This window comes from Trachinotus anak, unplaced genomic scaffold (genome assembly GCF_046630095.1).
Source record: "Trachinotus anak isolate AG129_WGS33_773 ecotype Australia unplaced genomic scaffold, CSIRO_AGI_Tana_v1 ptg000014l, whole genome shotgun sequence".
In the NCBI taxonomy this organism is placed as follows: Eukaryota; Metazoa; Chordata; class Actinopteri; order Carangiformes; family Carangidae; genus Trachinotus; species Trachinotus anak.
The window spans coordinates 16,283,658-16,296,272 of record NW_027273865.1 but is presented as its reverse complement, the minus strand read 5'-3'; the positions used below and the strand labels follow the sequence as shown (position 1 = coordinate 16,296,272).

General features: G+C 38.5%; 1 protein-coding gene across 2 annotated transcripts in view; it reads right to left on the bottom strand.

Moving 5' to 3' along the window:
• The window catches only part of limk1a (LIM domain kinase 1a), a 55,250-nt gene that overhangs the window by 35,213 nt on the left and 7,422 nt on the right, over positions 1-12,615 (bottom strand). Inside the window, exon 1 of one of the 2 annotated variants that reach the window (XM_071495878.1) lies at positions 7,658-7,877. The exons of the other annotated variant lie outside the window; for it this stretch is intronic. Within the exon in view, the coding sequence (XP_071351979.1) occupies positions 7,658-7,755 (98 nt within the window). The 5' untranslated portion in view covers positions 7,756-7,877. Of the gene's footprint in view, positions 1-7,657; positions 7,878-12,615 lie in introns of those variants that run through there. 2 annotated transcript variants of the gene reach the window in all.

Sequence of the window (12,615 nt, the reverse complement as noted above, 5' to 3'; positions counted from 1 at the left end):
TAACACTCCAGGACAGACACAATCATCCCATTCCCACATATCCCTTTCTGTGCCCCCTGCTTTATCACCCCGCCACCCTCCTCCCTCCACCCTCTCCATGGCAACGAAGAATGCCACACCGATGATGTCACCCTCTAACATAAAGAAGAGGCATTACCTCATTGCCTCCTGCAAACCCCCCACTCACTCTGTAATGACTGGTTTCAAACTCTGCCAGGCAGGAAATCCCTCAGCCAATCAGACTTCAGTCTATTCCCTTGGCCTTTTTTAAAAACTTTATTGATAAAGTATTAACAAGCAGTATTCACAATATTATATAATTCAGATATTTAGGCCTAAAAAGGGAATTACAGGAAGAAGTACTGAGTAATAAACGTTTTGCTATGGTGCTCAAGGGTTTAGCTCATATTAGTGACAGTCTTTCATGTACAGATACAGATTTTATGGCCTTGCTGTTTTGACTAATGGTGCAGTCACACCAAAATGTGCATCTTTTCTTTGGCTCTGTTGGCTTTGTTTATATTCTGGTTTTATACCTGCAGGTGAGATAAAACCAGTAACAGAGAGGGAGACATGCTGTTGAGCTGTCATGAGTGTACAGACAGTGACGGAGGTTTACGACAGTAAAATATTATTAATTAAAGGCTGGATAATTTACAACTTTGTGGAGTGCTGTTGTTAGCCTGCTAGCTTTGCTAACTCCAGCAGGTTTAACCCAAATTCTGCTTTTGGGCACCCCAGATGATAAACTTAGTGGATATTTTGGTCTGACTACACCATAAGTTTCAGGGTGCAAGATAAATACTAAATGTGAAAATACATGCATTGATATTTCTGATACTTTCAAAAGATCAAAAGCAGATGTGCAGACATATAAAATATTGCAGTCTTTTATGTTGTCCTATTCTACTGCAAACAACACAAATACATATGTAAAAGCCACTCTTATATTCCTTCCTTGAACTTAAGTCATCATGTAAGCTGAATCAAAGTAATATACAATATACTTGAATGTTTAAATAAAAAAAAAAACAACACTGGTAATCATCTGTGCATTATTTTAAAATAAACCAATTTTACCTTTTTTATTAATAAAAAATGTGTTAAAAACTGTAGTAACTAAGTCTGTGGTGAACAGTGTAAGTGGCTGCACTGTGACTTCTACATGGACAGTCTTCACCGATATACAGTATAAGTTACTGGGATCAAATTATCATATTAAGCCTTCTTTGCCTTTGGGTGCAGAAGATAACAAGCTGACTGCACTATTTCAGATGGCATCACAAATGATTGCGTAATCTTTTGGCTGAATAGGGAAATCAATCATTCACTATATTACAGCATGTGGCCTTCAGAATCAAGTTGACCTACTAAAATAATTTCCATATCAAACTAGTTCTTCTTAAAAAGTGTCTTATTCTTACATTTTATGTTGTTCCTATTCCATAGGAAGTATTTATGTGGTGAAAAATGATGTTTATAGGAAGGAGAGCAGTGTAATAGCATCTACTTCTGAAAAAGTGAGAACTTCAGCAGAATCTTGTGTTGATAAATATGTTATAATTACATCTTAATAAAAAAAGGTAAACCTCCATCCAATTTAATCCATTCAATTTTAAGTGCTCTACTCATAGTCTAAGGCATCAATTCCACAAATTCCATTTTCACTTGGATTATTAATAACTACATTTTTTTTAATGAGGTGGGTTTTGTTTTCCATATAAAATTAGCTACAGATGTGCAGCACTTTTTGCAAACATCTGGTGCAAGGCAAATGTATAAGAATCTTGAAGGCCTTTCGTGTTTCCCTGACCTTGGCAAACACAGGCTCAGCAGCACTGACACTAGAATTAACCCCCCAAATACGCTGTTTGTACTACTCTTAAAAAACTAAATGCAGCCGTGCATTTTAAACAGTGGAAAAAATTGTGCCTTCCATAGGCTTGGCTCTGTTGAACAAATGCTTCAGACAGTCTCTTTATTTGAGGCTCGGTGGTCTATTCAGCTGGTAAACAGGAGCCCTGGCAGACTGTGAGTAGATGATGTGCACGGCAGCAGTTTCCTTTGTGACCGTTAAGCTGCCCGGACTGACTGACAGTCAGCACAGTCAGTCTGGGGCCTTCGCACTTGTTCCGCTGTGGGTGAAATGATAAAAGGTTCCAGTGAGCTCCGGGAACCAGGATTGAGTAAGTGTTGTTTAGCAGGATTCAGGAGAGACAGCAGAGCCTCCATTCATTATCAGCTCTTTTATAGTCGGTTTTCCCAACCCTGGGCTTAAACACAAACAGGGGAACACTAACACATGAAGTGAAACTAGTGGCATTTCATTTAGGTGAGCCAGTTCCAGGGCTCTGGTAGTCTGCATCTAGGTCACTCACTCACATGGCTTACTGGGACACTTGATGGAATGAAGCCATTGTTAATGTTATCGTTTACACCTTTTCCTGCTTTGATAAGTTCAGCGTCTGCTGTGATAAGAGTCTATTAACCACTGTAGTTCTGTTCATTTGACAAAGACTTTGACATTGTTTCCTTTTAGTTTCCTGGCCCTGTTCTTAAAATGTGGTTTAACTAACTCAGTTATATTAGTTATTTTATTATTCAGTTATTTAATTCTAATTAACTAAATTGGTCTAGAGTAATCATTTTTATTCAAATTCAGATAATCTGAGGTTCTCTAAATGCAGTTAGAGGATTGATGAAGTTATCTTGAATTGCGCTCTTATTTCGAAAAAGAAAGTCAAATTGACCTCAGTGTTTGAACCATGATCAGCATTCATGTGATTGTCTGAGTGCTGATCGGGTGAGTGCAGGGACATGTTGGGAATCCCCCAGACATGCACCGGGGTAATGGTCATTCAGTGTTGTCTATACCTATGATCTGGCTAAATAAGTTCATGTGTGGGATTCAAAATGTCTTGATCCAGCTAGCTGTCTATGAGCTGCACTTGGGCTGAGTTAAGGATTTGTTGCTCCAGATAAATTTTAAAACTGCTTCAAAAACCAAATCAGTGAATTCACAATCGCTTTTACAAACAAACCAAGACCTGTTAGCATGAAACTACATGGACAGTTCAGTGACATCTGCCTGCATCAACAATGCAACATGGATTTACATGGGAAAACAAAATCTGGACTTATAGCAGGTCATGCTGCACTTTTCTAAATCTGATGTTTATGTTCTCCGATGACACGAGGAGCTGACAAAAATACCTGATGAGAATTACAGCAGAGGATGAAACAGGACTCATAAATAATAACAAACAAACAGAAGATGGGGCAAACAGGGGGCAACTTGGGTCTATATAAATGTCTTACTTGTTTCACTCACTTCACATTGGGGAACTTCTAAAACAGTTCCACTTCACTTTCTGATGTCTCAGGGTCTACTGACACAAGATAACCTTGGTGGGAGTTCACATCAGCAGATGGATTTAACAGTATGTTGTAATGTTAAATTCAAACCTGCTGGTCTAATGCAAGTAAAATCATCACATCTTGACTGAACAGTGACAACTTCAGTGCTGCAAGACTGAAGCTTCTTTATTCTTATTCTTAGTATTGAAGTTTCACATTCATCATTTAGTTTTTCAAGTTAGAAAATAAAGTTGCAGCCCGCTTTTTGGATAATGTATATTTTAAAGTGTCAAAGGTCAATGGAGAAAAAAACTGCATATGTTTTGTGAAATGACCAAGGTCAAATTTGACAGTGACAGAACTCACTAAATAAGGGGAGATTGGGGGCGTTAATCTTCCTTTCTTTAATCACATTCAGGGTTTAAGTCCGGTCTCTATCTACTCAAAAAGCGACAAATTGAATTTCCAAAGTGCGATTAAAGTATTGTGGTGAGAGCCAAAGGTCAGAGCCTGGAAACAGGCGATTAATCAAAATGCACCCACACACAGGACGACTCCTTCCTCCCCTCTGCAAATGTTATCATCAGGCATGAACCCCTGCAGTGTTACGGTGAGGAGAAGGTCGTGGTGCAGACAGAGAGGAAAGTGTCACTGAGTGAGTGTGAAAAGAAAACATGAATTATACTTTAAATGACTTCACTTGATTATCTAAGAGCTTAAAAACTTCAATTATTGACATTTAACATTGCTGAGAGATTTAGTATCACACATATGAAAACATTTAATGATGGACTGATGGTGATGCAACAGGCCAGAAAATGTATCACTCATGATCCTATCTTCTTACAGAACAGATGTATTAAGAAAAAAAAAAGGTAAATTCATGAAGCTCTAAAACAACCTACTGAAACACTGTTAAATAAAGTTTCATATCCTGGTAAAATACCAAATTCACATCTTAGACTGTCCTGTTTAAAGACAATAAGTAGATGTGTATAAAAGAACTGTTTCAGGTTTTTAACACTGACTCAGACTATTTGGGACAAAAGGATTTACATCCAAATAAAACGAAGCCAATGTGATGGAAATTGTACTTAACCCTCAAAAAAGGAACTGATTACCTGTTTGAACACAGTTCCTTAAAAATAGTTCAATGAAAGTTTGAGGTAGGGTGTTTTTTTAAATCCCAACAAAAAAGTTTTCATGAGTTAGTGAGTTAGAAAAACTGAATCAAAATCAGTTAAATTACTGAACATCTTTGTTACAGTAGCAAAGATGATGAAAAATATAAAATATCAGCACACGACTACAAATATACAAGAGCAGAAATCACACAATTGATCACACAATTAGAACTTAATAATATATTTGAAACAAACTACAAAGTACAGTGAAAATGAAATTTTGTTTGTATACGTAGTTATTAACAATGTTCTGTACACACTGTGTGAATCAGTGAGTGTGTGGATATTTTTGATATATTCTGATTTGTGTTAATCAATCAGCTACCAAAGTTAAACTACTATTACAAATAAACAAACAATAACAGTCACTCTGGATAACAGCGTGCCATAAAATCAGAAGGTTCTGAGTACAGACATGTCGTCCTCATGTTACTGACTGTTCATATCTGATATCTGCTTTGAATTTAACAGCCACTGATCAGATCAGAACCAGTTTAATATATCTGACAGACTTACAGCAGCAACAAGTAAGTGAGCACACACATAACACACACGCCACTAGTATGTTTCAATAAAAGCAACTCATTCTTTCGTAAAGACAAACAGACCATGAAATCATACCATAAATCTATTTAACACGGTGATATACTGAAGTTTATTTTTGCAGAGGGACTGATGTGGCCTAGTGTGCAGCCATGATTGCATTTTTGTGTTGTGCCTGCCATTTATTTTGGTTCAGTGCTTTGGTTTTACATAAAAGGGATGTAAGCACAAAGTCTGAATAAAATGAATAATTTCATGGCTGCAGTTGGCTTGATGGTCACACTGTAAAAAAAACAGTCAGAATAACAAATGGATTGTCAGAAATCTGGTACATTATCAATAAATGTGTTGGTAAGGCACCATCTACAAAGGCCTTTACAGACTGTAACTAATGGTCTTAATATATTGTTTATGATCGCTTTGCAGATCAGTTATATGCTATTAATAACTTTGACTTTTGGGCTGCCAGGTTGTAGATAATCCTCCTCCAGCATGACACAAATCATTAGGGAGATCCCTCCAAGACACCAAGTCTGTAGTTATAAATGTTAGTGAGCCTTTAATAAAAGTTTCTACAATAATCCATCAAGTCAGCAGTTATACATGTTAATAGGCAGTTTGTGAGTGGATTTTGATCCAGACGTCCTGTAGTGCTTTTCCAAAAGATAAGTGCTCAAACAGTCAAATGGAGAAGAGGGGTCTCCTTAATGAATTGAAGAGCTTGCTAACAAGACAAGCTAAGTCTCATAATGGAGGCAGATTTTCGACAACCTGGCAACCTAAAAGTTGTTTGAATTAGTGGATTATAACTGATCTGAAAAGCATTAGTAAATGATTTAGTAATCAGTAATAGAGCCATTAATTACTTATAAATAAACCTTTTTAAGTGTAAGTATTTAGGCCTAGGGACAAATTTCCTTTATACGTCCAAATTTACACACATATAAATATTGTATAATAATATTGTATAAATACAAATAAGTACAATGTTATTTCTGGCTTTTGGATTAACAGACTCCTATGACCATATGAGTTTTCCCCCTTCACAGCCTGAAAGTGCTGGATAACATACTTATCTAATTTCCACACACACACACACACCCACACACACACACACACACATTCCCATGGCTTTCCTCTTGAGATACCAAAAAAACCCCAAAAAAAACAAAAAACAGTTAAAACTAAAAATGGAGCCAGTATGTAAACTTGTGGAAACACAGTTTATTTGAAGCTGATGATGTGAGCAAAATGTACACTGGCTTATGTGATATCATGTGTCAAGTCATGACAGAAACAGGCAAAAAAGACGTCCACACCACACAGACGATGTCAGTCACATGTGGGACGGCAGGGTTTGATTCACTCCCTTGGTTTGAAAATAGAGAAGTTATCAACAAATACAGGGGGTTTTTGGAAGCAGAGGCAGAAGTGAGACTGACACAACAGACTAATGTTTGCTGTAGACGTGGGGAAGTGAGAGACAACTTAAAGAGAAATGAGTAAATCATGTAAACCACATTTCAATAACTACATCCCCCGACAGTGTAATCTATGCATTTTAAGCATTGAACGATGAAGCTGTTGTTTGTCACATCCATGTGAGTTTGACAGCTTCTGTGTGAAAACATGACGGGAGGTGGAGCACAGCAGGTCAGCTGAACCACCTGACTGATCATCCAGTGTGTGAGGTCTGACTGCTTTTCTCTGTGTCTCAATAAACTGAATATCTTTGGCTTTTAGACTGTTGGTCAGACACAATTTGGCATTTTATAGGCAAAATAATTAGTCAATTAATAAATAATTAAAATAAATAATAATCAGAGCAATAAATATTTTAAATAACTGTTAGTTGCAACTTCTGTACTAGCAAACAAATTCAACATTTTGCCAAAATGAGACACTATTATTTTCATCTCTGCTCCCTGCTAACTCAGCTCAACTCACACAGACATGTAGCCTCACAGAGCAGAATTAAAACGACACACGCACAGATTAAACATTTACTACAATAAAACAGTAAAATGATGCTGCTGTGTTAAGTTCCACAGCAGAGCCTCAGCAGTTTAATTGATTAGTCCATTGAAAGAAAAAAAAATTATCTGTGTTTTTGATTTGTCATTACTGAATACATTATTGTAGTAAGTCATGAAATACACACAAAGATCATGTAGTAAATAGATAAGACTTTGCGGTTAAAATGGGGACCTCCATGGGGACTTTGGGGACAAAATGAGATGTTTCATGACATCATTTGTGTCCTGGGACAATGTGAAGGGCATTTTTTTATGTTTTAAAGACCAAACAATTACTCAATCACTTGAATAAACTGTCTGTAGATTAATCAATAATGAAAATAATTGTTAGTTGCAGCCCTGCACAGCCAACTGTATGACTTATTAACAAACACAGTTAATAAGTCATCTTAGGAGGAACAAGCAAATATCAGTGGACCTTTGGTTAAGACTGTTTTCCCATAACATTAAGTGTCATACTATGAGGCCTGAGCAACATAATCATCATACTATGAATTCAATAATCATCCACCCACAGGAATTCACTGGTCCACTTACTTTCTGTGTTGCAGTCGCTTCTCGCTGCGTTTGGCCGTTGCTGACATGTCACCCGTGGGAGTGAAGGTCTTGTTTTGACAGTCAGAAGATAGACTCATGTCAGCAGCTCTGATGTTCAACAGCTCCACCAGCCACAGCCTCGCTGTCACAACCGTCAGTGACACACTCTCTCTCTACGCTGTGTCTCTCCCTTCCTCTACTTCCTCTCTCAGTGCAGCTGCACCGAGGGGTCACGCTTCGTCTTTTGACTATTTCCTGTCGTCTGCCCGCCCTGTGGGAGCAGACACGACCCTGTGACATCACATGGCTGCTTATTTCTTCTTTTCAAACCTAATGAAGACTCTGCCCAGTCCCCGCCTTGTAATCTGAACCTGGCCATTTCCTGCCCTATCCAATGTGTTTCAAGATTCTGGTAGCACAAATCAAATTTGCAGATTATCGATCATCTATTAAACCCTTCCACCTCCTCTTAAAGTAATTTGATTTGCCAACCTACTCATGTGAGCCCTGGGGTGCTTTGTTTTCTAAAGGATGAAGCAGGGGTGAAGCGTAACATCCCTCACAGATGCTGAGAAGTCTCATTCAGGCTGTAACCTCAGTCTGTTCAAGCAGCCTCAGACAAATCAGCTGAGTCAGATATCGACTGTTGAGACGGATCCAAACATCTTCAGACACCTTGACACAGAAACACTTCAGAGCCTTATGGCTAAATCGGACACACGTTGTTATCAGTGTATGTGTCATCAAAAAAGAAAAAAGAAATTAAAGTACAAAAATCTCACATCACCTATCTCACATTTATATTTGAGTTAGTTTAGAAACAGTTTCACATTGAGTTTCAAGTTTGTTTTTCAAATCAAAAATTGTCCCCATCAGCAACTATCGTCTATAGTCACAATATCTAAATTTGTACATGCAATGTTTATATAAAAACATATGGAGAATATGCTTGATATTATCATATCAGCCTCATTTATATTTTGTCTACTTATGACTTAAGTCACAGTGAAAAAGTCAGTATACGACGGAGGCTGAAAGCTACATGTCACCATAGCAACAATCTCTATATATCAATATAGACATTTATACAGTACTGCAGCATCAGGCTGCACAAACACAGTTATCTGATCACTTTTTAGCACCTCCACACATTTACAGTTAAAATGAGATGAGCAAACTTCGAGCAATAAAGCAGCAGATTATTTTTCTTTCAGTCAACTAATCAATTAATCAAGTCAGCTCAAACTACCCAGCTTTGTTTGTTTATCATTTGTTTTGATTATTTATAAACCCTCAGAGCTAATTAACATCCATAATAACTTGTTTTCCTCGGGGAAACCGAACTGTTTTCATAGTCTCACCTCATTAATCATCCTGAACCATCACTGTAACAGTTCACTGTCAAGGCTGTGCATCCATTTATTTTCTCCCTCAGCTCAGTAAACAATCCGACACAAAGGCTCCATGAATCATCTTCATCTGCCTCCATCACGTCCTGCAGCTTCTGTTACCAGGCAGAGTTTATCTGCAGGTAGAAACAGCTGAGTCACTGCAGCCCTTGTCTATGTTGTCTGTTACTGAGAGAGAGACAGAGCTGCAGCGCCAACTCTAGTGCAAGTGATATTTTTACCACCACATCTGCATTGTGATTTATTGTTGTTGTTCGCTATCTTTTCTCTGCTTCAGCCTCTTGTTTCGATGTTTCAGGCTTACAAAATGCTCACTATACATCAGTCCTCAAACCTAATCCACCATCAGAAGCAATTTTTCTCCAGACAGTGGCAGTAATACTGGTCCTGCAGACGTGAGTCAGGGTGCAGAGGAACACATGCAGACAGATGTGTCCTACACCACAGGAAGGCAGTAGGTGAGCAGCAGGCTTTGTGTCAGCTCGTCCTTGACAAAGGAGAGCCTTTCACTCACTCACACAGTTTTTCATAACAGCTATCTGTATGTCTCTGTGGAAATGTGTACGGACAGGTGTTATAATACATCACTAACATTAGAAAACACTATCTATTTATAATCAGAAAAAAAAGAACTTGTTAGCTTAAGTGCTGACAAAGCACAAGCCTTTGTCGTCTTTTGGGACAGCTGCTGGGGCATTGGCTGTCAAGCAGAAATAGTTGTGTTGAGAACAGGACAGTGCTGCACTGTACTGCAGAGAGACTGCAGCACATTATTTTTAATGACTCTAAGCTGGTGATTCAGACTATATTACTGAATTTAAATAATGACTGAAGATAAGAGGACAAAAATATGACATGCAAATTCCATACAGTGAATAAAAAGCATGAAACCAAAAGGTTCCTGCAGAATGCTAACAAGCATAACATTATAAATCCTCTTATTCCTCATTCCCAGGAGGCCGTCAAGGTTGGGACGGACTCCAGAGTCCTGTCATAATGATGCTTCACACCTTCTTACTACGCAGGTGTCATCTTCTCTCTAATGTCAAGAGCTACTTTAACCTAATCCCCTCAAAACCCCAGTGAAGGCAATAAAACTATCCCAGGGGCTCCTTTCTGAGAGCTCTCGCTGAGAACCTTCTAGAGAGTCTTTAGTCTGAGTCCTCACAGCCTTTTCAGAAATAAAGAATGAATGAATTATGAAAAATAATGAAACACTACATTTTCAAAGCATGAGAGCAGCACAGACACAAGGTGACGATGTGTTTTAGGTTTTTTTTTTGTCTATTTACATTGTAGCGCTACGATTCACCACACATTCACTGCACAATCTGACTGATGTCGTACAGTCTGACAGAGGCCAGTTCAAAACAATTGTGTTGCCCAAACTGTCATATTTGTGCAGTTGTAATTTTCCACTGGAATATTTTCTGGTCATGTTAACGCCTCACTGTGTTTTATGAACAATTTCTGTTTTACTGTTATACTCAGTTATTGCAGAGAATAGTTTTTCACTGAGAAAGATATTCATGCACCTCACAGCAACAAATGCGCCAAAGTTAAGTTATAAACAGATTCATCAAATCAAAAAAAAAAAAACATGCTGGTAGTTTCCTAGTCATATGTGACAATCAATCTCATGAAGAGAGCTCAATCTCTGGGTTGTTTAGCAGTCTTTACACTTGAGCTTTGGGAAAAACAGAAGTCAGAAAAAACAGCCCCAGTGAAAACAGCTCACAGTGAGAGCATGGCTGCATTTTCCCATGAAACCTACAGCACAGCGAGCCACAGCTATTTTCTGAGGAGCAGGTTTTTTTCTCCAGCGAGGGGACTCCCTACAGTCTCCAAATAACACTGTAGCACTTTTATTTTGCATTCCCGCTCCTCTTTTTTCTTCCCATTTCCACCTCCTTCTCACAAAAAAGTTCCCCCTTGCAGCACTGGGCCCTGCAGTTGGACATTTTTTGTTTGGATTTAAGCTCACACAAGGTCACAGAAGTCAGTTTTCCATGGAGGTCTTATCTGACTAGCGAAGCCATCTTAAATCTTCCTTTGACATGACGATCCTCCTGGGTCAGAAAAAAAATCCCTTATTTCCCTAATTTCCAGGCGTGGTTCTCTCCATGAGGAAACATCACAATGATTCGAGGAGGATGCAACGCTTTCTTGAAGACTGTAACACTTTACAGACTTTGTAACTGACTTGACTTTATATGTGGATAGATAGACCCCTGGGCAGGTGATCGTTTGTATCTCTTTTTGGTTGTTTTGCGTCTCTTTATAGTCATCTTTTAACTGAGCTCTATGACTTTCAAAGAAGAAATATTTGCCCTCAATGCATAGAGAGACTGTGGCCCAGCAGCTCACTTACCTCTTGTGACCCTTGGCCCGTGCCCAGCAAACCTGTTTGTTAATCCATTACTGCACAGACATCACACTTAATGATAGTACACTTAGAAAGAAATGCACAGTAGTGCTTTTATTTCCAGCTACAGCACAGTAGTGCTGAACATGCAAATAAACAGAAGGTGTGAAATAACATTCAAAACAGAAAAATGCAAACATGTCAACACACAAAAAAAAGAAACCACAACTGCCTGATAGCTACTGCAATTCCACACACACACACACACACACACACACACACACACACACACACACACACCACAAAACCATTGTGGACTTTGTCCTGTGCCCAGATACCCTCCTCAGATTTCCCATTCAGACATCATTAATGACACTGAGTTTTCCACGCTGCCACAGCCAAGCACAGGAGGACGGACGCGGACGATGCAGCCGGACTTTTAACTCAAAGAAGAGCGGCAAGAGGAAACTGATCAGAGACAAAACATCAGCTTTAATAATAATTTAATAAAATTTATACTGCTTCTTAAACATTGAAGAGTCACATAACAATGTGCTCAGCTCAGCTCAGCTCAGTTCAGTGAAGTGTGGCTCTTTTGACAACAACAACAACAACTTTTTTTTTTAAAGGAAATTTCACTTGAGGCAAATGAAAACTCACTCAGGTGAGACAAAGCCACAGTGCTCATGCTAAATTCCCATGTTTCAGCCTTTGATTTCATTCTTGTCAACTCACACTAACAACAGCAGGCACAGAGAGCATATAGTTGGATGTTTGTAAAATACAACTCAGTGAGCTGTGGTGAGCTGATGTTGACTAATGTACCAACAACAAATATTAGCTCATGTGGCTAACGCTAGCAACATTGTAGGTCATTTACCTGTCCAACAAATGAAGATAAAACGGAAGTATTCAAAAAATGTTCTTTTTTTTTTTGTCAGAAGCTCAAGCGTTCACTAATCCATCTAATCTAAACTCTGTGCTCTCTGCTTAGTAAAAATAAGTTGTGTAAAGCCTTTTAAGGCTCCAGAAAAAGGATCTCAGGTAATGTCACCTGAGTGAGTGTTGATTATGTCTGAAGACCACATGTTTGTGTGTGTGTGGAGTCAGAAAGAACTGAGGTTACCAGACTTATTTACTCCACTCCCCGTCTCTGATATCTCTACTATCACAACCTGAATCTC